The sequence below is a fragment of the Pithys albifrons genome, chromosome 1 (genome assembly GCF_047495875.1).
Source record: "Pithys albifrons albifrons isolate INPA30051 chromosome 1, PitAlb_v1, whole genome shotgun sequence".
NCBI classification, from domain to species: Eukaryota; Metazoa; Chordata; class Aves; order Passeriformes; family Thamnophilidae; genus Pithys; species Pithys albifrons.
In genome coordinates this window covers 90,063,756-90,090,871 of record NC_092458.1, presented here as the reverse complement: position 1 = coordinate 90,090,871, position 27,116 = coordinate 90,063,756, and the positions used below count along the sequence as shown (strand labels likewise).

The 27,116-nt window shown below is 40.8% G+C and overlaps 1 protein-coding gene across 3 annotated transcripts in view; it reads left to right on the top strand.

Annotated features, from left to right (window-relative positions):
* The first annotated feature begins 1,908 nt into the window (after nucleotides 1–1,908).
* Nucleotides 1,909–27,116, top strand: part of SLC22A15 (solute carrier family 22 member 15) — a 51,852-nt gene continuing 26,644 nt past the window's right edge. For all 3 annotated transcript variants that reach the window (XM_071560227.1, XM_071560246.1, XM_071560237.1), the window contains exons 1-8: nucleotides 1,909–2,221; nucleotides 14,940–15,152; nucleotides 18,516–18,648; nucleotides 20,227–20,391; nucleotides 21,385–21,514; nucleotides 23,134–23,349; nucleotides 25,026–25,166; nucleotides 25,915–26,000. In XM_071560227.1, the coding sequence (XP_071416328.1) occupies nucleotides 2,135–2,221; nucleotides 14,940–15,152; nucleotides 18,516–18,648; nucleotides 20,227–20,391; nucleotides 21,385–21,514; nucleotides 23,134–23,349; nucleotides 25,026–25,166; nucleotides 25,915–26,000 (1,171 nt within the window). In that variant the 5' untranslated portion in view covers nucleotides 1,909–2,134. The remainder of the gene's footprint in view (nucleotides 2,222–14,939; nucleotides 15,153–18,515; nucleotides 18,649–20,226; nucleotides 20,392–21,384; nucleotides 21,515–23,133; nucleotides 23,350–25,025; nucleotides 25,167–25,914; nucleotides 26,001–27,116) is intronic.

Genomic DNA, 27,116 nt, shown 5'->3' with positions numbered 1-27,116 from the left:
CAAAAAAGGGGCAGATGTTGGAGGAGACCAAGTGGATGAGGACTTTATTAAATGGCAGAAATATTATAAGCGCTGGGTGGATGAGGACGCGGAGGTCCAAGAACCTGGAGAACCCCTGAAGCAGTTGAATCAGGATTATGGGGGCTTTAGGAGTTACTTGGATGTGTCCCCAGTTTAATTGTTATGTACCCCAAGATGGCTACCCTAGTCATTTTTCCCTTAGTCATCCCTGTCCAGGTTTCTCCTTCCCACAGACCCTTAGGGCATTTTCCCGCCAACCTTCTCCTGATTGGCCCCTGTTTGGTGCAGTGCACCATATTCCTTATAAGGTTATGTTTAAACCCAGTTCTCCCATTGGTTCTTCCTCCGTTCCTCCCCCTAATTTGCATGCCGTCCAATGGGGTGTGTCGCTCCTCCCTATCTCCTCCCCTTACTCCACCCGTGTTCTGGAAAGTCCCATGCTACCCTATATAAGTCCGGGCACACCAATAAACTTCGCTTCTCTTCATGGACTCTTGACTCGTGTGGACCTCTTCCTTCGGGGAATCGTTGCCGGGTTGGGAGCGGGAGGAGCCTCCCCTGAGCTTGGAAGGAGGTTGTCCCTCGAGAGCATATACTATTGCTCTTCGAGCCCTGCTCCTAGGAGCGCCCCTCCTATTCACCGTATCAGTGCACAATCAACCATCCACTGATACATTGCCATTTTGCATGAATATTGCTATTTCACATGTTTTTATTTCACTTCCCTATGCATAAGTGTTTCTTCACAAACCAGACCCATCACTTCTAAGTGAGAACTTCTACCCTGTTTGCAATAAAGGCTCCCCAAATACTTTTCATCAAATACATTACAACTACAGTTTTGTGAAGACTAATGTGATGGAGAGAGGTATGTCCTAACCAGGCATTAAATCTAGAACAGCAAGATTTCTGTAGGTCCAGAAATGACCTCTAGTGGCACCTACACAATAGTCTTATGCCACATTTGGCGTTTGTTTGGGTTTTTTTCAACTACCAGCAGGTATGCTATGATATATCATTACAGACTCTTCCACAGTTGTCAGCATTTAGGAGTCCTGTGTGAACTTACAGAACTCAAGCAGCGCGCGCCATGTGGGCACAGCTTCCCAGACACAGGGCTAACACTGTTCAGAATCACTGAATCGATTAGGCTGGAAAAGATCCCTGAGATCATCGAGTCCAACCTATGACCAAACACCACCACGTCAACTAGACCATGGCACTGAGCGCCACATCCAGTTTTTCCTTAAACACCTCCAGGGATGGTGACCTCACATCTCCTTGGGCTGCCCATTCCACCTTTCCCGTGGATATTCCACCTTTCCCGTGGAGATTCCACCTTTCCCGTGGAGAATTGCTTCCCAAGGTCTAACCTAAACCTCAATACAGGTGCAAACCCACTGAACAGAGAGTGTGACTTCACTGTGCTCTTGGGATGAAACTGGATGGATAAGAGCCAAGCTGCTGCACGGAGAATGCCATAAAACCCAGACCCACCTCGCCAGCGCCAACCCAGCGTGGCATTCCCTCCCAGCCCCAGGGCCAGGGTGCTGCCTTGGTCTGACCAAGGAAGGCTCCAGCGTACCACCTCTCTGCCCCTTCCAAACACCTGGGGCCGGACGCGCCGCCCCTCGGGAGGCGCAGCATCCCCTGGCCCTGCGCCTGCCGCACCTCCCCGGCCCCGCACCCGCTCACAGCGCGGCGCTGCCGCCCCCAGACCCCTCGCAAGCCCCCGCAACTCTCTCACGCAGCCCCTCACACCACACCTCACATGCCCTCATCCCAAATTATTTCATCCCGAGCCGTGCGCGTGCGCCAACGCCGCGCGCGCTTCCGCTTCCCCGGCGAGCGCTGGAGGGAGGGAAGAAAAGAAGGAAGGGAGGGAAGGAGGAAGGGAAGCGGCGGCAGCCCGGTTGCTCTTCCCGGCGCCTGCGCATGAGTGCCGCATCTCGCCTCCCGCCCTTGCCTCCTCCTCGTCTTCCTCCTCCTTCTTCTCCCTCTCCTCCTCCTCCGGCCCCACGAGGGACCGGCCGCTGCTCCGCGCCCCGCCCCGCCCCGGGGATGCGCTGCCCGGCGGCCGCCTGTGGGAGCTGCGCGGCGGGCGCGGAGCGGGATGGAGGTGGAGGAGGCGTTCCCGCTGGTGGGGCAGATGGGGCCCTACCAGGTGTATCTGTGCGTCCTGCTGGCCGTGCTCCTCCAGGTGAGAGCCCGCCGCCTCCTCCCCAGCCCGAGTCCCGAGGGCCCGTGGGGAGGGCAGTGCCGGGAGGGGGATGCTGCGGGCAGCTGTTCTCCAAAGTATTGGGCGGATGTCCCTGCGGTGAGCTCTCGGTGGTGTGGGAGGGCTTCTGCTGTGGCAGTATCTGGTCTCCTACTCTGGATCTATCCTGCGTCAGTGTGCTGTGCACCCAGGACACGGGTGACTGCTGTCCAAAGGCAGGGCGAAGTTCTGCATTGTATCTGGGGAGGCTGATGCTCTCTGTGCCGCACTGCCTGAGCAGCTGTGCCTTGTGTCACTCAGTGAGCCCATTAGGAGTTTGAAACTGAGATTAGCTCAGTTGGTTAAAACTTATTTGTAATAATGCCAAGGTCATGGGTCCAATCTCCTATGTGGGCCGTTGACTTAAGAGTTGGACTCAATGATCCTTGTGGGTCCCTTCCAACTCAGAATAGTCTGTGATTCTGAGGTTGTCAGGTAGAGGGGTGGTTGGAGTGAAGTTAAGCTGAGGTTTCCCATGAGCTGGCCTTGGAAGAAGGCAACTTTTTGTCAGGCTCTGTTGGGAATCCTACGCAACCTAGAATTAATGGACTAGGTTAGGGATTTCTACGCTGTGTGTGTCTTGATTGTTATAAAGTGACAGGTGGTCAGTGATACCTCTGTGTGCAGAAAATCTAATCAACTGGTAGGAGATGATGGGTTATGGTACTTTGATTTGCCTTGACTTAACTCTTGGATTGCAGGGCCAGTGTCTCTCCATGAGGTATTTGGGTGAGACTAGAGTTTGGGTAGTAAGTTCTATGAGATACAAAACTGGAGCTCTCAACTTTCGTGATGAAAGAGTCCAAAGTAACAGTGGAGGGCTAGGTTTTCTTTCAGAGACTGCATGAGCAAGTGATGTGCTCTGCAACCACGTTTGTCATCTTTCAACTTTGCTTCATCTTTGAGTGTATTCCTGTGAGGGCAGGCATGGAAGATGAGACTATTATGTGTACCTTTGCAGTCAGGCCTAGGACTGAAGTACAGTTTGAATCTGACAAAAGTCTGGTCTACTCCTGGTTAGTATCAAAAGCTTAATTGTCATGAATTCAGCTAGGCTGGCAAATGCTGCCTTCCTGCCACTGTGGAAATTTAATAGCTGCAGGAAGGAAGAAAGGAACTTTAGTGTCCTCCCACATCTGCTGACCAGTATTTTGTAGTAATCAAGAACTTCTAGTCATGAACTGTGAGACTGAAGATGTCTTCTGGCAGCCAGGGGACTGACTGAGCTTTACGAGATGACCAAAGAAAGTTCAGCTGCCCACTCTTGGCAGATGGGAACTCTGTGATTGGTTGCAAAGCTATGATGATGAACAGCAAAAGCTTTGTAGGTTTCTGTTTCCTCCCCCCCCTTTTTTTTATCTGATTTAGCTAATTAATCCTTTAAAATTAGATATTGCTTAGAGCTGGTTCTGCTGGCTGAGTGGCTAGAAAATTCCTATGCTCACTGAAGATTAGGAGTTGAAGAAGTAGTTACTTTTTCTTCCAGTGCTGGTCGTGTTTTGGAGTGAGCTGTGACAATGACAAGTGCTCTGTGTTTCTACAATTTTAAGGAGTATGGGTCAGCTGTTTTGTAATGTTTGTTTTGGTTTTAATAGATTAACTTGCATTTCTCATGGGAGGAGTAAATAGAAGGATCACAGCAAATCCTAGAACTAATTCAGAATAACTAAAGGAAAAAAGGTAGCAGATTTTCAGTCCGTTTTTTTTTTTTTCTTCTCATGTTACCTTTAATTCTTGAACTTCACCAAAGAGGATCATCCTTTGACTAGTCTATTTTATTTTGGACAGGAGTCTGTAAGGGATATAGGTGTGAAGCTTGTTGTCTTTCAGTCTATGAATAGATTTGGGCTTAGACAGCTGGTTCCTGCTTGGGTGGTTGATTGCTTTTTGTGTTCCCTTATTGGTGCCAAGTTTCATAAGTGTCACTGGGATGTGCAAGAGCAAGACTGAAGGCAGGTTCCACGACCAGTATTAGTCTTTTGTCTGGTTTATCATCAGCCTTTGGAGGAGGCACCCAAAGGTAAGTAATGTCTGGTGTGTGTGATGTAGATTTAGGTAATCCTGGGCTTCTTTAGTGGGTTAGATGAAGCATCTGTGAGCAGAACGAGAACTCCTGGGAGTTTATGTCACTGGCTGTGCCCTAGACTGATTGTTCCATTTTATTCCTTGTTTGCTTGTTCCTTTCCATGTCCTCCCTCAGTTGACCTGTATTTTCATGTTGGCCTATATTTTTGCATTGGCCAGTTGGTATAAAAAGTATTTCTACCTTCTTAAAGATAAGAGTACCCCATGTGTGAAAAATATTTGTATCTTTGCTCTGTGAAGTCCCTTCATCTGTGATGCCAATATCCTCAGCTTAAACTATGTGCTTTCCCTTCCCAGTAACATTCCCAGCAGATGCTCTTATTTACCCAGTAGGCTTTTGTGCTTTTTCTTCCCTGCATGTTAATAAGCTCTTTGAGTTTCATGCTGGATAAGTACTTTCCCTCATTTTAGTGGTTTTTTTATATAAATTTTTACAGTAAGCTACTTCCACCATGTAGCCTTATTGATATGCCAGTGTATCTGGTCTCTGAATTCTAATTACAAACATAGTTTAGCTGACAGAACTTCTTTAAGGCAAGCTGTACCCAACACTTCTGTCTGTATGGGTGACACTTAACACATGGGTCAGTTTTCATGTGGGCCTGAATGAACTGATACTTGTGCAAGAAGCTTACGGACATTCTGGCAAAAATACTCCAGGTTGCTTGCAGTCAGAAAAATGTTTTTGTGTGTTATCAGTGTAAAGCCAGATTAAGTATAAGTCTTACGGGTTGTTTCTTTCATCTTCCCTGTTTTGTATTATTCCTCTGCTACCTGCTGCAGTTATTTCTTAACCTGTTGAGCTGTTACTGTATTAAGGCATGTCTGGCTTATTCACTACCAACCTAATAGGAGTTTGGAAGATTTTTAGGAATGTTCTGTAGCAGTAACTTTATAATGGACTGATGACAGCTAATGTAGAGAAACATTTTTTCAGGTTATATGGAATTACACAAAGACTGAATTTACCTGAGGAATGTGAAGATAAACTAGAGATGTGAATTTGAAGTTGGATTAGCCTTGCATTTCCAGTAGATTTTAGAGTGGGGTAGAAATAAATGGAGCCAATAACTGTTACAAAACCTTGGACTTTATCTTGGGCTAAAAGCAATTGCTTGTCACCTGTTGATTACTGGAAAGGTGCTCACAATCTTGAAGAAATTATAGTGAAGCATTATTAAAGAGTGGTCTTTTGGTGTTTGTTTAGTGTGTGTAGCAACATAAGACAAAATCTCACACCTTGATTAAATGCTTGAGAGCGTACAAGCATATTTAAAACTAAGAAATTTCTTGGTCTCCTGTGATTCAACATACGCAGTTGAAAGAGTTTTGCCTTTGCCAGTGAATCTTACCTATGGAATTGTCCCTGTCCAAATTGAACTGCAGAAATCTAAGAATGGTGGTGTGTTCCTAGAGCCTCTATTGAAAGGCTTTTAAAAACATCTTAGAGTCTAAAAGGGAGTTCTTGTTTGCACAGCTGAAAAAGGCTTTGCGTAACATTGAGTAATGTGCATTGCACAGCAGTATGCATAATTAGCAAGGGTAGTTTTTCTGTCCATCTTAGGAACTCATTACTAACTGAAGGGAAGATGGAAAAACAGTTAAGATAGTTACATCAAATTGCTTGAATGATAGTTTGGGTTAAGGCAAAGGCATTCTTGATGCGGTGCTGCTGAAATGAGTGGTGTTACTAACATCTCTTCACTGTTGACAACAATATCATGTATGACTTCTGTCATTACAATATCCCAGTGCAGAAAGATGCTCTCTAATCAGCCCATCTGCACAAATGTTTTGAGGGAGAGCAGATTCTAGGACATGTGGCTTAACTAAGGCAGGTTCATCCTAAATATTTAGAAATAATTCAAAAGAAATTGTCTGTTTTCAGACAGAATACAGATGTGATCCCATACATTGCCTTGTTTAACTCTTGCTTGGCATTTCTTATCTACACCCTCCACATATCCTACCTCTTTTGGTGGCATGAGCCATCACTCTGTAGTTGCAATGACAGTAATGATATACTTTGTTGGTGAATCTTCTTTTAATACTTAGGTTTGCTTGAGTATATTAAGCTGTTCTTTGAATTTGCCAGAATTGATCATAATTTGAACACCCTACTCCCATTCCTTGATGATGTGTACTGTTAGTACTTTATTTGAATAGGAATGCGAAAGAAATCCAAAATGTAATGAATAATTTAAAATTAAGGAGAGAGAGGGGTATTACACAAGTGGCATTACAGTTGCTATTAGAGTGTGCTGCAGTTGTAACAGGGACTTCATGACAGGTGTTGTGTTTGCCCAATGTTACTTGCACCATAACTTAGACACAGTTCAACTTTAAGTATCTGCAAGGTAAGTAAGCAAAGTGGCAGATAGAATAAGGATTTACAGAATTGCTGTGTAATCTTCTTTCACTTTGATTGCCTCAGTGTTTGGCTTTTTTCCTTACAGGAGAAGTAAGAGTTCTAAGTCCCTTTGATACTCAAGAAAGCAGTTGCAGAATGTGTCCGACATGTGCAGCCACTTATGTGGAGGGGTGGTTTCAAATGTGGAATGGATATAGACATAAGAAATAGGAACTCAGATTTTTTTTTCTTGGCGACATCTTTGTATTCCCACATCTTTTTGTACGTAACTCAGAACATGCTTATGCTGAAGGATGATGTTGCTTTTCTTGTAGGTGTGCTGAAGGCTTTTGCATCACCAAATATAAATCCTTGTTTCAGTATGGTGTATTCTTGCTTGGGAAGCAAAATAAACTTGATGGGCATAAGTAAATGAACTATTAATGCAGAAGTGTATGAACTATTAATGCAGAAACACTGCTACTCATTTAGCTATGAATATTTCTAACTGAAAGTTGATGGAATTTTTAAGTGAAGACCAATTCTGCAATTTACTTCAGTTGGCTGGGGGGCATCTTTTAAGGACTGAAAAAAAAATATGGTAGTTTGGTCACATGTGACATTTCATTTCAACTATTTAGATGCTAACCAAGATTCCTTGATCCTTTAGTCCCTTACTTCTTTCAGATCTTTAACAGTCCTTAAAAGAAACAATCACTTATCTTTAATTATGTTATACCTTAAAAACATGAATGCAGCTGATGCAGGCATTGCACTGTATTGTGCAGAAAACCTGAAATAACAGTGCTGAGTTATGACATGCTTCATAGCAGTGGAGTCCTTAACTCTCAGATATAATGCACAAGTCTGGATTGTAACAACTGCTTCCTTGTTGATTAATTTTAACTAACTTGCTATTGGGTTTTTTTCCAAAAATAATCCTTAGTGGAGGGAAGTCATGAATATTTTATCAACTGCCTACATGCTCACCTTCCCTCAAAATTACATTGTCTTAATCAAACCAGTGCATCACTCACATAGCTAAGCTTTACATTTATGTGCAAGAGTATGATCAGAGCAAGCTCAAGGTGTAGAAGAGTGAGCTGTAACTTCAAAACCTTCCCTTCTTTAGCTGCATCTGAACTACAAAGTCCATATAGTTGAGCTCATATTTGAGTGGTTTTAAGTGCCATTGACAATTGCTGGATGTTCTTGCTCTTCTAATGATCACTACACTCTCTCTGACACCAAAACCACATTTTCTATGTGTACATATCTGTATCAACACCTCTAGTCAGCTTTTGCAATTTAACTTACAAGCCTGACTTCAGTTTCTGTGCAGTTCAGTCCTAGAAGGTGCCTGTTCACTGTGCTGTTGTAAGGACCTTAACAGAATTACTGCTGATGGGCACAGCAAGAAGCTGGAGTTTTGAGAGAGGCAAAAAGAAGTAGACATTCTGAAGGACGAGCAAGAGAGGGAAGGAAGCAGATTGTTCTGGTTATTAAAAAAAACAAAAACACAACTGTTTTTTTTTTAAAGAAGGCTACATGCTGTGTAAAGAGTGAAGTTGTCAGAAGGAACTCGCTCAGGGGCTTTTTACATGAGCTGTGGATGAATGTCCTGCTTTTTGCAAAGTCTTTTTTGTCAACTCGGAATGGAAGGTGTGTGGGAGGCACTGTGTCAACTTTATGTGGAGTGTGGTTAGAACATATAGGGAGTTGTTTTCAGATTATTAATAATAAAGTTACGTAGAATATTTTCTACAATGGGGTGGTATTTGCATTCAGTGGGAACTGGAGAAATCCCATCTTTTGCTATTAATCAAGGTGTCTTTCAGTCTGGCAAACTGTTGAAACTTTCCATTTACCCAATCTGTCCTCTGAGCACCCTTGGGAGATGAGCCTCGGAGTTAAACAGGCATAATTCTACTGGATAGTAGAGAGTATTGGTTAAAAATATTTGTGTTATGACACATTATCTCCCTTTCCTTTTTCCCTGCCCAATGTATACACAGTCTCAGTAAATTAGCTGTTTTTCCACCAGCAAGCCACATCATCAAGGCCCTCCTCACTGATACTTTCTCCATTGTAGAGGCTCTAATTTACTTTTCTCTTGGGTGATAGAATTAGTAAGTGTGCAATGAAACTCAGAATAGCTGTTTCCAACTTGAATGTGATAGTTCCTCTTTATGTGTGACACAGATGAAGCTTTGTGCTTTCAAATGTCTTTCTTTTAACTGGAGTAGTTAATATAACTACTTCTGTAATGTAGTGCTTTGTGTGCATTGTCTGCATTAAGTAAAACCTCTGTTTGATTTTTCGAAGTATCACCCAATGGGTCTGGAGTCACTATGGAGCAATAACATCTGTTTTCTAGGTCTTTTCTGTTTACAATATGATCCCTGACTCAGTTTACGACTTTACCTGGTTAAACATTGTATTTGTGTTCACCTGGTCATTTTCCTAATCTTGGTGGGCCTGGGGTGAAAGGATGTCAAGAATTTGCCTTAGAAGGCACAATGAAACTTTTGAGATCCTCATGTAAGGAAACCTGGAGACAGTTGTATGTGTAGCTGACCAAGCTTTCTGTTTGTGGTATGATGTTCAGTTATTGGTGTCTTAAAAATATATAAAGACCAGAACTCCGTAATCTCTTTCAATTTGTAGACCCCCTACAGCCTTCCCACTGAAGAAGTTAAGTCCATGAGCTGTAAATTTAAGACTGCTGGCAGTTGTTTCTTAATTATTTTTCTGAGCACTTTTAAGAGGAATTCAAGGAATTCTGAGACCTGTAGGCTGTATGATAAAAATCACTTGTTTAGCGAGTTACACTACAAAACTGGAAAAAAAAGTTCTTCAATTCTGAGGTGTTACATTGCTCTGAAATAGCAAGACTTTTTAATAAAAAAAAAACCACAAGCAGCAAAACACAAGTAGAGCTAATTGCTTACAGATCCTTAAAATGAATAAATAAATGAAAGTAGCTTATACAAAGCCAGCATTGTCTTTTAGTCTGGATACTTAAGCAAAAATGTCTGAAGCGATCAGTAATTTACCAAGGTAAAGGCGTTAGCTATGAATGTGCTTTTCTCATAATCGTAGCAGAACTGCCTCTGTGAGACCAAGGTGTTCACCCAGTATTCTTTGGCTGTGTCCCAAGCCAGTGTGCCAAGGTGAGGACTTTGATCACTTGTAACCCTGTCTGTGAGTCAGGTGTGTTCATGGCCAACGCAGCCTGGAAAGTATGGAGGGAAAGAGGGACAAAGATGAAATCCAGACAAAAGAATAATCATGCTTTTGGATGCAGGACTAAACTCTTCCTGATACTTGTCAGCGCACAGTTTCTCCTCTTTTTTTGCCAGCTGTTGTTGACTTTTTCTTCTTGTTGTCCTATAATGGCACTGAGGAGGTCCAGTCCTGGGCTGCTTTGTAGTATATTTATGAACTGGAATAGGAACTTCTGGCACTGCTTTGTCTCTTGAAGTCCTTCTCTACACAAGAGGAGTGAGTGGAGTGGCACTTTCGACATGACATTGGTGAAACTCTATAGCTGGTGCTCTCCTGAGGAGTTTTGCCACTTCATTGCACATAAATGTAGTTTAGCTTTCTTGAATATTCCTGTTGAAGCAGAGGTAGTATTTATAATGCTTTTTGCAATTTTGGTTCATGTTTATTGTCTTGGTTCTCTACCTTACCAGTGTGTGAGCTTCCTTTTTGCCTTGTGTTTTTAAAGGCAGAAAAATAATACTTCCAGCCTTGTTATTCATATTCAGAGACCTGTCAGCCAGTGAAGAGAGGGTGCAGTGTTTCTACGGCTCTGTCAGACAAAGGTGTGTACACAGGAGTCAGCTGCCACTTGGATTGACCTTGCAGAAAGCTTGTACAATGACGCTGTTTGCTCTTGAGTGCCAGTGTTTGCCAGTGGAAAGTGAAGCAGCCCTTGTCTGCGCCTGGCAACACTCACCTAACTAATGGGCACGTGTGCTGGCTGGCCAGGCTGAGCAGGAATAACAAGCCCCTGCAACTGCCCACCAAAATAATACGGAGCATGACACAAAGTTCAGAGGTGTGTGTTTGGGTGTTTGGAACACAGAAGAAGGGGAAGCTAAAGGGACATTTTCCTCAAACCTGTAGGAAGCAAGGCTCAAAGAGTGATGGTTTGCTGTACAGTGTTAGTTTTCAATGTAGATGTTAAAGAATTTCTAAATGAAGTTATGGTTTTGGACAGACTTTGGACTTTCTTCTGTGGATTCTGGAGGCCTGCAATTTCAGGCTTAAAAAGGCTGTTTTGGTAGGTTTTCTTTGTTTTTCTCCAGAAGCCCTGAGTTACTTCAAAATATGTATCTGCTCTGTCCTTGGTAAGTCACAGGTTATAATCAACAATAGTTACATGCTGCATGGGGAGTATTTCCTGTCGGAGTGGGGCTGGGGTGGGCAAGTGACTGAGAGATGACACCATGTTCTTCTGCACTTGGTTATTCTTTGCTTTAACTGCAGCAGCTTTTCCTTCTCCTTTACAGTGTTACTGTGCACCTAACAGGTCTCCTGTTATTGTGCTGCCAGGAAGGGAAGGATACTTTGTTAGGAGAGTGTGTTGTGTACAGCAGATAACAATTTTGCAATAAGAAGATGTTTGGGGGCTTTTCTATCTTGGAGTTATTGAGGAGAAACAAAATCATGTGAATTTAAAGGCAAATAACCCTTTGGAAATGACTCAGACCAGATGAGATCGGATTTTCAAAAATAAGGTTTCCCTCCAGCTTTTCAGCTGCTTGTCATGAGTTCAGAAGAAATTACTTCAATCCTGAACTTTAACCATCTCTTCATCAAAGACTTCTACCAGAGCAGGGTCATTCATTGTTCTTCCTTAATTTTTTCTCTTTCCTCAGGATGAGGTTTTAATGTTTCTGTGTTTGAAAGTCAGAAGTTGGTGTCTTACTATTTTGTTCAGCAGTGAATGCTTCATCTGATACTGGTCTAGAATGACCAGGCTACTTGTGATTTGCCGATGAGCTGACTAAAAAGGTTGTGAAAGCTCCTCTTCCTAGCGTTGAAGTCTTGCTTTTGTTTTTCTTTTGTGCTTCGTAATAGGTCTTTCTTACATTACTTTTATGTGTGCTTTCATTATACACAATTGAAACTATTTAAATCCTTCCTCGCCCTCCCTTTCTGGTCTTATTAGAGATCCTGTGTCTTTTTACAAGTAATTTATTATGATAATGAACACCAGGAAAGCTGGTCAAAACATTGCAGGCACTTCTATTAATATTAGTGTTAAGTTAATTTCTAAACCTCTTAATGAAATAGCTATAACTGGCTAACTAATATTGCTTCTCCTTAGCAGAGAAAATGACAGTTTACAGGTTATTAAGGCATTGCCTTTTAATAAATTTCCTTACCCAATAGCCTTCTCACCTAGACAGACTATAAAATGTTGACCTAAAGAAAATATAAGCAAACAGGAGAAACTAAAATTAACAAAACTCCTATAATTTCATTGTCAGTGACTGAGCTGGTGCCTCATCCCTCTGTGCTTGGTATTCATCTTGATTAATACAGATCTCTGCAGGAAATCTGGTAGGGAAGTGTTAACATCCATATAGAGCAAATTAAAAATGTTTGAGTGGAAGTTGTACATACACTAAGGACATAAATTTGACTTGAATTGGGTTATAGAATAAATGAAAAACAAAGGGCTTTGTTTGCCACAGTGCACATAATGTAGCCATTTTATACCTTAGAGAGTTGTTATATAATATTTCTGTTTGATTTGATAGGGTGTTATGTTGTTCACCAGTCTGCACAACTGTGTTAATGTTAAGTGCAAGCATTTAGAATTCTTAAGGGAGGAATCTCCAGATTCGTTAACAAAAACTCCTGCCTCTTACTTAAGTAATGAAAACTCTATTTTGAAATTCTTTTAAGTCTAGAGTTTGCTTCATCATGTTTTTAAGACCACTCTTTGAAAACGTTTCTAATCTTCAGAATTATAAATTAATTTTGGGGAGTGTTTTTTGGGCCTTGTGTTGTTTTTGCAGTGAAATGAATAGGGTTTAATGTGCCAAGGGGAGAGTCTTGTGTCAGCAGTGACTCCAGTGAACTTGAGCATAGAACAATAACATCAAAACACACCTCTGTCTCTGTAAGATTTTCTGATTCCACAGATCAATTCAAAGTGTTTCTATCTTTGTTCTATCCTTGGTTGCTGCAGCCACTAGGATACTTAAGGCTGATTTTTCTTTATTGAAAAAAAATCTGTAGTGCTTCTCCATGTGTATGAAATTGCATATTTTTCTATTTAGTTTTCTGTAGCTGGGGTGGGGATCACCTGGAGGAAAAATGAGAAGTGCTGTGCTTGCTTTCTTTAAACCAAATGCCTTGAGGATTTCATTTCCTGATCTACCTCAAAAATATGTTTATTATTTCACAAGACAAAAGCAAGGATATTGTCACTTTGTCCTGATGCAGAATCGTCTGAGTGAGTCAGAGTGTAGGGATGCACCACACATCGTGACCTGTAATTCTCATTTCTCAGTAATTTCAAACTGTTCTTGAGAGTACCATATCCACACATCCCTAGCAACATGGCCACTCAGCTTTTTAACACTGCTTTCCCCGTGTGATCTCAGTCATTGCCTTCTTTCCCGGAGGAGTTCTTTTACTTTTCATTGTTGTCGATCTAGTTGTCCTTGAGCTTAAATAATAACATAGTTAACAGTGGTTTTTTTTCCAAATTCCTTCTGATATTCAATAATTTTAATATAGAAAATGGAAAGAGAATGGTTGTTTTTAAAAATACCTACCTTCTGCCTCTACAGTAGCATTTTATCATGTAGAATGCAAAAAGGAGCCAATGGGAAACATGCTTTCATGTATTAACTCAAGGGTCTCTGTTTTAAATTTAGTAGTAATTCTCATTTACATCTGGGTTTTAACTTCAGTTGCTCTGATGTACAGAGTAGTATAGTACTGTCTGGTGCTGCTTGCTTCAGAATTAAGAGGTCCTCAGGTTGGTTTTTTTGTGCCTATGGTCTTCCCAGTTTTGTGAATTATTTGTGTAGCAGCCTCTGAGAGGACACACCTGCTGCAGGTACATTCTTCCCAAGAATAGGTCCAGGAGGTGCAGGGAGCAGAGCAAGGACTGCATTCAGGAGGTGCCTGAAGTGGGGTTTGAGGAATGGAGAGGCATGGATGAGTGTTTTTTCATGATAGCAGGCAAGAGAAACAACAGGAATCTTTCTTTTGTTGGTTTTTCAGGGAGTGCAGCGGTGTTTGCTCATTGGTTTGATTTTGTATGGTTTGGTTTTGTTTGGGTTTTTTTGTGAGGAACTACTGTGCTGTGTTACAGATCCTCAGTGAGGCTTGAGACATAGTTTTATTTGAAGAATTGTCTCGGGATCTTTTTGTTGTTACCAACAACTCCTTTTGTCTCTGTGAATTCGTGGCACTTCTGTGCTCAAACAGGTCTCAAAGCACTGGGTTTTAGGCTGGAATTGTAATGTGGCCTATGTGTTTTTCTGCGCGAGCAGCAGTAATCCAGCTCTGGACCAGGGCTGAAATGTCTGAGTTCCCAGCAGTTTTTATTTATTCTTTCCTAAGCCAAAGCTGCTGTTGATCACTGCATTTAGACCTTGTGTGTATGTAAAAATGTGTAGATAAATGAAAAATGCTTATGTATGGTCACCTGCATCTCTGTCCCTTTTTAAAGAGTGAAACAGGTTCATAAAAGATTAAAAAAGAAAGAATAAATGTTATTAAAATTGGAAAAAAATAGCTATGAGACCAGGAGTAGGAGATCTATTCAAAACTCCAGATTAGAGCAGTGAACAACACAGGTGGAAGGAGAGGATATAAGAGAGTAATATACTTGAATTAAAGAATAGCATTATTTTGTCTCCTTAGTACTACAAGCAACTCCTCATGCATCCAGGTGGTGTACTTGCTATGTGTGGAAGTTGGCGTCTGACTGAGGGAAAGGTATCAGGAGGGAAACTTATTTTGTCTCAAATAACAGGCAGATAAAAAATGCAAGAACCACTTGACTGAAGTTGTGGTTTCTTCAATGTGTGATATTTGGTAGATGAGAGCTATACATGGCATCTCATAGTGGTAGAAAGCAAATATAAAATAGGAATATTTTTAATGCTTATTTGATCCAGCTGTGGAAGAAACATTGCTTGCATGTAAGTTTAGCATCTTTGATGTGGTTTTGTCTTTTCATTCTAGTTCTATGTGGCTACTGAAGCCATCCTCATTGCATTGGTGGGTGCAACTCCTCCCTATGACTGGGATCTCCGAGGGCTCTCAGCTAATCAGAGCCATGGCAACCATTCAGTGAGAGAGCAGGGAGCTTTTGGGGAATGGCTTCTGACTGCCAATGGCAGTGAGGTGCGTAAGCACATACACTTCGGCAGCAGCTTCACATCAATAGTCTCTGAGGTAAGTCTGAAATGGGTTTTGCTGCCTTGTGTGTGAGTAGTAAATCTTACTGAGTTGATTTTGGGGTCTGGTTGTACTGCTTCTTTCTTGCATAGACTGTATGTGTGGCCAAACTTCATGAATACAGATTTGGGCAGGGCTCTCCCCTCGTGGGTGTGCCCTTCCAGCCTGCACAGTGGATTTTTTAGGTGAGGCACAGCATGCGCAGAACTGGCCCCACTGTTTCAGTCCTGAGGTCCATTTGCCACGGCCGAGTGAGCTTGGACAGTAACAGGGAAGTCCTCAGGACTGTCTCCAGCACCTGGTACTAACCGGGGCTGACCCTGCTGAACATCCAAGATCTGATGGGATTGGATGTCAGGGAAGCATTGAACTGCCAGGGACGGTCCCTGCTGAGACTTGAACTCACAGTAATGCATGTTTTGATTAGCAAATGAAATAGATGCTGCCTTCAGGTAGAGTACAGGTAATGCCCTCACATCTTTGTTGGCAACAAAAGTTAACTCTATATTGCAATGCAGATCCAATGTAGTGCTCCAAAACTTCCCACCTTTTCCATCTGGAAGTTATGTATTGGATCCTGTAACCTGGTTCCACATTTGAGCTGTAATCTCAACATACATTTTATTAATGTGCTCAAAGTCCTTTATGGACCCTGAGCTCTTTCTGGCTACCTTTTGTAATTCCCTTGCTGAGCTCCAATGCATGTAAGTGCATCCAACATGCAGGTAGCAAGTAGTGAAAGAGCTGGAGAGGAAGTGGCTTCTGCAGTCTTTGCAACTCCAGATATGGGAAAAGATGTGGGAAGTGGGGAGTTAAGTGGACAAAACAACTCATTCCCACTCTATTCAAAAACAAGCTTTAGCTTTACTGCTGTGGGTTCTGTGTTTTATTTCATGGTCTAGCCACAGTCCCTACAGGAATGATTCTAGACTCTGCATTGATGTGTGCAGCACCTGCCCTTTCCTGGGGCCATCAGTATCTGTTAATGTCAAACTTCTGTACAAAAGCCCTGAATGCATTAGTTACAAGATCTGAATTTAGTAACTGAAATCTGGAGTCAAGTCACTTGATAGTTCATGGCTATTGTCCAGGGGTATTAATGCTATCTGAAATACTCTTGTAAAGCACTTTGTTGGTTATGAGCATATTAATAAAAATGGCCCACTTTGGAATAGTACCAAGTCTTGTGCACGAAAGGCATTGCTTCTTTTTCTGGTAATAAAGAGGATATGAGTTCTTATTATGCTATTTAAATTAAAACTCTAATGAACAGTGGATTTCTTAAGCATTATTTATAGCTCAATAAGGTTTTCAAACTTTCTCTGGGCTTTGTGTTTTTTATTTGTTTGTTATTTTTTTTAACTTGCCCAAGAATCTTTAATTCTCTGAAACTTCGTGAGTCAGACATGCTTGTAAAGCCTAGCACATGACATAAATTTTAGAAAGATTTTTGTCATTCTGGTTGCATAAATAAGAAATGCAGGTAAAGAACAAAGTTTACTTAAAAGGTACAAATTTCTTAAATCTCAAGACAACTTACGTGATTCTGCTCCATGGTTCTTTAACATACATTTTTTACATTTCAGTAAAGGCCCATGTGAATAAAATCTTGTTACTTCTCCTATTTCCCACTATTAAAATACAGTTTTTCAAATTTTTTTAGCTGAATGTGTGGTATCTTTGGAAGTTATGTGCTAAATGCCAAGATTTTGGTGAGATCAGACTTACCAGGGGGATAGTTTACCTATGTAATTTCATTACTGATGTGTAAGAAGATTTTTTCTAAGTTTGAGGAGGATGTTTTAATGCTTATCTTGTGGCATCACTTACTGATAACATGACCATTGCAAATATTTAAATGTAAAATGCTTCATTTATGAATAACAAGCATATATGTAACATACTTTTATGTAGAAGAGAAAAGCCTTGAGCCCTTTAAAGGGCTTAGATGTTGAGATTAATTTTCAGAACAAATTTTGGTATGCAGTCATATTATCCCTTAATCCCTGATTCAGAAAACATGTAATGTCAACAAGTTTCATGTTGGTGGCTTCTTCAATTTTTAATACCGAAAGTTAGGACATGATTCCTGTAGCACTGGACCGTAGCATAACAAACTGACCGTGTTATTTCAGGATAAAATTAATCTCATATGCAATCATACAAATGTATTTTGCTGGGAATTGTTTTTAAAGTCTGCAGAAGCTTCAAAAGCTGATTTGTGCTCACGTGTTTAGTTTTAGAATGGAATTTTGTCAGTCTTGACGTTTTATGGGCACATTACCTACTGTATCAGTAAAGACCTCACCATTAAAGTGACAATTCAAAATGAAGCATATACTGCAAGTTATTTCTTGCAGCTTATGAATGATGTTTTGTTAACTTCCTAATCTCAGTGAGGTTTTAATTGCATGGCTCTGTTCTCATGGTGAGGTAGTTTATAAGTGAGCTTTGAAATAAAGCAAGCTTTGCTAGAAAGGATATTTAATGGGATTTTGGTAGAGGAAGAGAAGATTATGAGGAGAAGATTAGAGTGTTATTGCAGGGATAATGACATAATCACCAGCTTACCAGCACAGGAAGAAAAGTTGGTTGTCACTTAAAGGAAACATTGTCTCAAGGTGCAAGAGAAACAGAAAATGAAAAGATGTGGAGTCTTTAGAGTACAAAAGGAAATAACTTTTAAACAGTGAGAGCATGGCATATTTTCATTTTACACTTTGTGGGGGACAGAATTTTCTGTCAGGTTCAACTGGAGACATTAAGTCTGTAGGAACATTTGAAGATCAGGTTTGTATTTGGAATTGAGAAGAACTGGAAATGACAAAGTATACTGTAAAAGAAGATGAGTATGTGTAGAAAACCCAACTAACCTGTCTAATGCTACCAAAGTATTTGTCAGTGACAAGACAGTCCATAAGGAGGAGCATGTGCTGGATTACCTTCAGACATAAACCACAAATTACCATTTTTCATTGTATGCCTTCACACTGCAGGTAGAACTGAGTCAATTTGGTTGATGGATTTATGTGAGAAAAGGCAGGAAAAGGGAGAGTGGGAGAAAGCTGCAAAAATTAGAGCATTCTGAGGGATTTGTTCTTGATTTCAGAATCGAAGACTGCATGTGATTTGGGGGAGCTGTGCAATTGGTTAGTACCCTCTGGTGAGTCTAGGAGACTGCAGTCATATTTTGGTGACTGTCTGGTGCTTTACTGATTATGATGCTTAGGAGATTTAAGCAGTTTGATCTTCTTTAAAATAGTTCCATCCCCTCCAACAACTAGCTGTTGGTGAACTGCTGAACTGCTTGGATTCTGGTTAATTTGCCTTCTTGGTTTTTTTTTCCCCACCTCTATCCAGTGGTTCTTAATTGGCAATGCATCATACAAAGTCAGTGCTGCCAGTTCTTCCTACTTCAGTGGTGTGTTTGTTGGAGCAATCTCCTTTGGCCAGCTCTCGGATCGTTTCGGGAGGAAGAAGGTCTATCTCACAGGTAACCTCTGCCACCTAACATAAAGAATGGAAGTGTCATGTCTCTGAAGATCTGTGGCAAGAGCCCAGTTTCTGCTGAGAGCTTGATAGGCATCTGTGACTCAGATGCTGTGATTTTGTTTATTTGTTTTGTCCTTCAATATACTTCAGGAATATAAATCATTAAATTAGTATTTGGATGTTCAGCCACCATCTGAGTATCTGCGAGGTGTTCTGGTTTTGTGAGTCACGTCATATGCATAATGTGCTGTCTTGGTTTGAGGGGAAAAACCAAAATGTTTACCCACAAGCGGGGGAGGGGACCTTCTCCACAATAATCATGCCACTCTTTATCAAATTTAAGAAAAGGAATTTTAATACAAGAAGGATAACTGTTCTTAACTGATATATATATATATATATATGTAAACATATATATATATATGTAAACAGACTAGTGCAAACCGCTTCCCCAACACCACAAGAGAGAGGAAAAAAACAAAAAAACCACAAAACCCAGCAGGTTTTCCTCCGGGAGGAAAGTTATACTTAGGCAGTGTCAATGTCACAGCCCGGCTGGCTGCCGAGTGAGTTTCCAGTCCCAGACGAGTGGTGAGCTCTCAGATGAACTCTGTCTCTTCCCCCTGTGTTCCTTGTCCAAGAAGCAGAAACATGAGCAGCCAGAAGCAGTCCTGGGGCAGGCAGCAGCAGCAGCGAGCCGGCTTCTCCTCAACCCCACACACACACCCAACTCCGTGTGTAGTCCCCAAGAACAAAAGAGACAAACCTGCCCCCACCCAAGTGATCAGCAGTTAACTACTTTTTTGTTAACTACTGGCATAATAATTCCAAACCACAACATGTGCTCATGGGATTCCTGGAGGTGGCAATTAGTATTTCTAGTAAATTTTTAACAGTGTTCTTATATGTGTACCCTGTTAGGAATTTTTGCACCCTTCATCTCCTCTCTGCATGATTTAATTTTTATGTATTTGTGACCTTCATAATGTTTTAAAGCTCGTAAGCTTTATTGATGTCCCTGAATCAAATACATGAAATTGCATGCTTTGTGTATGTATGAAGTTGTGTGTCAGTGGATGAGCATGTGGAATTTAAAAAAATTGATTTTTTTAAACGTGCAGCCTCATTGAAAGCAAATAAGGGTAGGCCAGCTGTGCAGTGCAAAGCCACCATGTTTTGTCCCCTTGCAATGTTTCTCTTCTCTAGTTTCTATACACCGCTTTGTAAGAATCAGGGGAAGTATTTGGTCATATAGTTCATGTGTGGCTTCTGTACTGGGGATAAATGTCAAGCCGACTTAACTGGAGTCAGGCAGTGGTTCTGAGTATATGCAAAAAATTGTCATGAACTGAATTTGAAGGTGTAATACTGGAAACGGTATAGCAAACCCACTCCTTTTGTGTCCCCCCTCTATGATGTTGACTCTAGGTATTTAAATTTCTGCCCAGACATGTGGTAGTTTTGTTGACTGTGATTGCTTAGGTTGGATGCCAGTGGACATAAAGTTCTAGTAAAAACCAATAAATGCTTCTGTTTCCTTAGGTACTCTTCTGAAGTGAATCTTTACCTTATTTTCCAGGTTTTGCTCTTGACATCTTGTTTGCCATTGCAAATGGATTCTCACCTTCATATGAATTCTTTGCCATCTCTCGATTCTTGGTAGGGATGATGAATGGTGGGATGTCACTGGTAGCCTTTGTTCTACTGAATGAGTGTGTGGGTACTGCCTACTGGGCATTAGCAGGTAATGTGCCTTTATTATGGATTTCAGTCTCTCACACCACTTGAGACACACCAAAGCTACCACCATAGCAGTTGGAAATTTAGCTCCACTTGAGCATCTCTGTGACCAGTCTTTGAGCTCTGCTTTGTTTGATACAAGCCTTGGTCAAGCAGAGTAGATTGCTTGGAGCCATTCAGGTTTCTACGTCACTCAAGTTGACAAAGTCCAGCTGAAACATCTCCTGTGAATGTTACACAGCTAAATACTCATCTGAGCTCTATCCCTCAGAATTTTGAACTCTACTAAATAGAGCTTAGTGATTCTGTACTAAATATCAAATCTTTCCTTCCTAGCAGTTCTCAAAAAGAAATCAAAAGTGTGTTTCTATAATGGGAAGATGAGACAACTGTCGTTTATATGGGTTTTTTTAAAGTTTTCCCATGCAGTAATTAACCTTAGAATTTAGAACAAAAGATACAAACAGCCTTAACTGTCTTGGTTGCTAGTGTTGGACCTGTCCTTCAGATATGATGCGTATAACCTGTCCTGTTACAGCTCCAGGACTTGACTTACCCAGTTTGTGCCAGGTGTCAAAAAACTGCTACGCTGAGACTATTTTAAAGCAGGTATCTTAAAAACCATGAGACCTACAAATGAATTCTACATGTTCCTAAAAGTACATTTTTCAAAGGTTTGTAGTATTTATTTTTGCACACAGGAAGCCAAAAAGTAGTTATATTTGAAGTTAGAAGACTTAATTGTTTATGAGGCTTTGTTGGGAGGATGCCGAAGAGTGCTTTTTGGTCCTTTATTCATCTTTGCCATTAAATGTAATTCATCTGCCTTACCTGAGTGAAGGACAGAGTATTCTTTTGTAAAAGAGGTGTGGTTTTGTCTCTATTGCTGAATAATTTTTTATTAATGAAGAGTTAGTTCTTGTCTCATCCCATGTGTTGAGATTTACTAATGTTTCCTAAAAGAGTGATAATGTTGGGTTTTTTTATTGTATGTTAGGTTCTATTGGTGGCCTGTTCTTTGCTGTGGGAATTGCCCAGTATGCTTTATTAGGGTACTTCATTCGTTCCTGGAGGACTCTGGCTGTTGTGGTTAACCTGGAAGGAACAATCATCTTTATTCTCTCTCTGTAAGTTATTTTTCAAACTGAGTTTCATAAAGAAAGATGTTTAAAAAATAAACAAACAAAACTAAGTAACAAACCAAACAACTAAGTCGAGGTGCCTTTCTAGGATTGCATGAAATGGTGTAAATAAGGTCTGTCTTTCAGTTTCTACCACCCCATGTTCTGTAGTTTCTTCAAATAGCAGTGCTACAATGTTTGAAAATGTAAGTCTGCATTGTATTGTCTATGCAGTATTACTCTAGATGGGAACAGTCTCAGAGTGGTATAGAAGCACATCCCTTAACTGGTATACATAGTGTTGGCTGGTATGCTACAAGGCACTACATATACATATTAAAATATACAGAAATGGTTTTGTGGTTATGTGATAACATGATGTTTCTCTTATAATTGTGCTTACACAGAAGGAACAGCATCAAAATTGCTTGCACATACAGTCTTAAAGATGACTTGCAAAAGAAAAGATGGGCAGCTTCCTTTTATTTTTCAAATGTGATCTTTTTGAAGATAGGAGGAGGTTTGCGTTTGTGGATTTCAGCACCGAAAGCTATGTGATGCAGTGTGTTTTTCTTTTCTTAAATACATCTGACATCTAAATCTCATAACTGAAAGAACAAAATAACTTTAGCTGCTGTTTAAACTAAAGTGGTTTTATTTTTCCTTTCCAACATCTGTTTAACTTAAGTAAATGTTTCGAATAAAGCCTTTGCTGAAGAATGTGTAAGCTCTTTCAAAGGAAGCATCAGAACTCAGGGAAATGTCATAGAGGTTTTCATGAGGTGAAAGGCAGAGATGACACTAGATATTTCAAAACCTAGTGGTGCTCAGAGGCCTATCTTGCTGTAAGTAAAGGGATTTTTATTCCAAATTTTATACTGTCTGCCTCCCACATGGCTTAAAAATTACTCTGTGCAGAAAATACAATCAGATTTTTATCATGGGAAAGAAAGTACATTCCTTTCTAAGCTCTTTTCTTTTATAAAAGCCCAGAATCACTTTCTTCTAAATTTAGAGGGAAAATGTCATTTCTAGTCAGAGGCAAAAGTCTTAAATAGCTTCTGGCAAAAGGCTAAAGTTTAAATTAGTTCTGAAAATTGAAAAGTAATAGAAGAGAATTTGTTTTGTAGGCTATGATGAAGTTGTAGGCCTGTCAAGTGAGTGGTGCATGTGAGGAACATGACCTTCATGCAGCATCTGCCCTTCCTGTCCACAGGAGAGTTTGGGAAAAAATTGGAAAATGAGAAATGAAAGTTGGTCTTACAGAAAATGAGAAATTGAACTAGTTGGTCTTTCTAAAACATCCTTTGTTACTTGTAGTAATGTGTGTCTCCTTAGTTCTGAATCCCCCAGAGTTCTAATCATACCATAACTTGTAATATTGTGCTTTCTATGTGTGTATGTCTATGTATACACTCAGTGTAATTTCTTGGTATATAAATTACGTATGACTTAAGTTTCCTTTCAGTCTGCTTTATCTCTCTTCCAGTTAAGTGAATTTTATACCTGAAGGGTTGTTTGAAAAATTCTTTGTCATACGGAAGTGTATTTCAGCTTTCTTCCTGTAGACATGTGAAGCCTCAAGAAAGCCTCAAAAGCAAAGCTTTTCTGTGTGTGTGTTTCAGATTCATTCCTGAGTCCCCCCGCTGGCTCTATTCCCAAGGCCGTCTGAATGAGGCAGAAGATGCTCTCTACCTCATTGCCAAGAGGAACCGCAAGCAGAAGTGCACTTTTTCATTGAAACTCCCAGCAGAGAGGAGCTCCAGGGAGACTGGGAGCTTTTTGGATCTGTTCCGATACAGGATTCTCTTGGGACGCACCTTGATCATGATGTTTACCTGGTACTTGAAACCCCTTGTAGGCCCAGCTTTGCTGCTGTGGCTGCTATGTTGCTGAGAATTGGCTCATCCTGCAGATTGTACTTGGTCTCACTCTGTATTGTTAGGGACACTGTACCTAAAAAGGATCCTTTATAGGATTTTATTGTGTATTAACAGTATTTCCTTAGTGCATTTCTAACATGAAGCCATTTTCTTAGGTTTTTTTATCTTTGCATTTCAGTCTCGCTTTTTGAGTCTTGAAATAGTTGAGAACTACCTCTTCTCTCCTGACACCTGCTGAGATTAGTCACACTGTCCTCCTCTTAGGCCCAGTGCTGTCAGGATTTTGTCACATGGATTATTCTTTGTTTTGTGTGTAAGGAGCCCATGAGCGTGTTTATTTCCTTCAGAGCAGGTGCTGCCAGTGCTTGCAGTTGCTGTAGTGAGGAACAGGAACTCATCACACTTCCTCTAATCATGAGAAGAAATTTAACTCCAAAAGCACCTGTTTTGTTTCAGATAGCTCTGCTGTCCCTGGGGTCTTTTGCTGGTACTTTGAAATACACCTTACATATGACACGGTGTGTGAGCCCCCTTGGCATTACTGCTCATACAGTTGCTTGTATAATGTATATATTTGGCAAAGGTGTAGGGTGGTGCCATGGTGTAAAGGAGAGCACTCTGGACTCTGAATCCCAAGGACCTGAGTTCCAGTCTCAGTGGGACCGTCCCCTGGCAGTTCAATGCCTCCCTGCCATCCCATCCCGTCACATCTTGGATGCTCAGCAGGGTCAGCCTCGGTTAGTACCAGAGGCTGTGACAGTCCTGAGGACTTCCCTGTCACTGTCCAAGCTCGCTCAGCCGTGGCAAATGGACCTCAGGACTGAAACGGTGGGGCCAGTTCTGCGCACGCTGTGCCTCACCTAAAAAATCCACTGCACAGGCTGGAAGGGCACACCCACGTGGGGAGAGCCCTGCCCAAGTCTTCATTCACAAAGTCTGGCCATACGTTTGGGAAAGGGGTATTGATTAAAAATAAATTATTTTGTCAGCAGACAACACAGAGGTGTTTTCCTATTGCTTTCCCAAATGCTTCCTGCATTCATTGTTTACTACATAATTCATTGTTTTGTTCCTTAAATGATAATTGCTGATTTGCTGCAGAATGAATTAGCAACCAGTTTCTTTCCTCTCTGCAAAGACAACAGCCTTTACAGGGATGTACAAGATGACAGGGTTACAAAAGAAAAGTTAAACACAGTTGGAGAATGAATAAAACTGGACCAGGGTGTAGAAAATAAAAGGAGCTTGAAGCTTGAACTGCTTGAGAAATTTGCTTTACACACAGTTGGAAAAGTGTGAATAAACATGAGACCTGGTAAAAACAAAAAGGCCAAAGGCATTTCTCAAGTAAACTAATATAATCGTGATCATATTTAACTTTATTCTGGTTTATGCACATTTATTTTAAGAGTCATAAGTTTAATTCAGTAATAAATTAGGAATTGGGGCTGTGCAGGGACAAAAGTGTTTCTTTACCTAGAAGGCACCATACACTTGTAGAGAAACATTTTAGACTTCTCTTCTGAAACACTAAATATAGTTTATAGTATAGTGTGCCAGACCAGTGCTTTGATTTGGCAGGCAGTGTCAGCTCTGATTTCACTCTTTTTTTTTTTTTTAATTCTCTTTTGCAGGTTTGTGTGCAGCTTGGTTTACTATGGTCTTACCCTTAATGTGGGTGACTTAGGTGGAAGTATTTATGCCAATTTAGCTCTTTCAGGCTTGATAGAAATCCCAGCATACCCAATCTGTATTTACTTGATTAACCAAAAATGGTAAGTATGGAGTTTATTAACCCATTCAGGAGGGTTTTTTTATAACATTTCTTCAAGGTGTCCTGTATGTTGCATCTCCTAGCTTCTGTCAGTGGTGTGGGGCTTCCCGCTTCAGTTTGAAAGTGCCGTTGATATATCTTTATTTCAAATAATGGTTTATCTTGTTTTCAGTAGCTCACCTAATGATGAGCCATCTCAGTTTGGCTCAGACGAGGCTGATTTAGCTCAGTCGAGCCTGGCTCTACTGATTCCAGGCTAACACTAGATGGTTCTTCCCACCACTGTCACATCATCCCCGCCCTCATTGCTGGGACAAAGCTATCACAACTCAGCTGGAGCTGTCATGAGGTCTCTTGGAGTAGTACCTGTGTGTGCTAGTAGTATGTGAGAAGAGTAGGTATTTATTTAATTTTTTCCTGAACCATGATACTCCAGTGTCCCTCATTTTTTGTGGAATTCACCTCCTGATCTCTTCTCTGTGTCTCCTGAGGAGGTTTCTAAACATGCATACACAGCAGGAAGCAAATCAAAATCCTAGAAGTTGTCAGCCAGTGTGAAAAATTGGTGCTCATTTTGTTAAGTATGCAGTAGAAGCTTGTTTAAAGATGGTATGAGAGCAAGTGTTGTTGGAGAAAGGCATTCAGAATTCCCAATTGCAAATAAAGACTCGGTGTGAATTGAGAAGTTTTGTTGCTCTGTAAACTACAGACCTAATGCAGAATAAAGCTTTGTTATCCTTGCACATCAGGTTTGGTCGGAAGCGAACACTGAGTGCATTTCTGTTCCTGGGAGGACTGGCTTGTCTTATTGTTATGTTTCTTCCTAAAAAGAAAGGTGAGTATTTCCTTTTGTTTCTGGAGTATGGGATAAGAATTTATAAAGGTAGCATCCTACAGCCTAAGAATTTGATGGTTGCTAGTACATTAGGCTCATACCACATGTGAGTCTCAATTTTTAAAATCGGAGAAGCTAACTCACAGAAAGAATAAACATCAACCTTCCTAAGATCTTAAGGAAAGCTTGTTAAGAAGGTTTGGATTTGAATTTTTGCCTTTATATTCTGCCCTTTACTTCTGATCGCATCAGTTGCTCCTTTTCCGTGTTTCTGATGTAATCCCAAAGAGAGATGTTTCTTGTGGTATCTCCATTAGCCGAGTGCTACATTAGTGTAAATAGTACCCATGCAACTTGTGTGTATCTGTCCAAGTGAAAGACCTCTGTCAAAAGATCTGAAGAATTGAATCTTGGGACAAGTTTCCACTTTTTCTCATGCTTCTGTTATGTTCAAGACTAGTGTCATTGTGGTATTAGTAATGTGGCCACATAGCTTTCAGTACAGAGAGCTTTCTGATAATGTTCTGAAGCACAGAGTCTTTAAGAAGTATGAAATGAAATGTCTTTTTTGTCAAGACACACTAACATTAATTTTCAGATGTTTATCAAAATTATAGAAACAAAATTACAGAACAATTTTTCTTTTTCAAACTAGATACATAAATTCACCTGTCTTGTAAGATTTGTGGGCGTATAACACCTTTCGTAAGTTGAGGGAATACTTCAAATACTTGAAAGAGTGATTAAAATAATTAAACATTTGTGGTAGAGCACATAAGTTGCTCTAGATGGCAATGAGTCTAATAGGTAGAGCTTTTTTTTAAAGGGATGCAACTCAAGTTTCCAGAATTAATCCAGATGTTAGAGCCTGGACACTCAGAGATGTTCTGGTTCAACTGGTACCAGTCATCAAGTAGTTTTTATGTATTATTTCAAATAAAACATTTGAAAAGAAAGGACAGAATTGCGAGACACCAGGAAATCAGCTGTGTCAAAGTCAGCCAGGGCAAAGTGCCTTAGGAGGTGAAATGGCTCACTGGCCAGAAGCAAGCACCTGCCTCTGCTGGGCATGGGCTCTGATTTGCTTCTTTGTAGATGATCAGGTTTAGGGCTAGC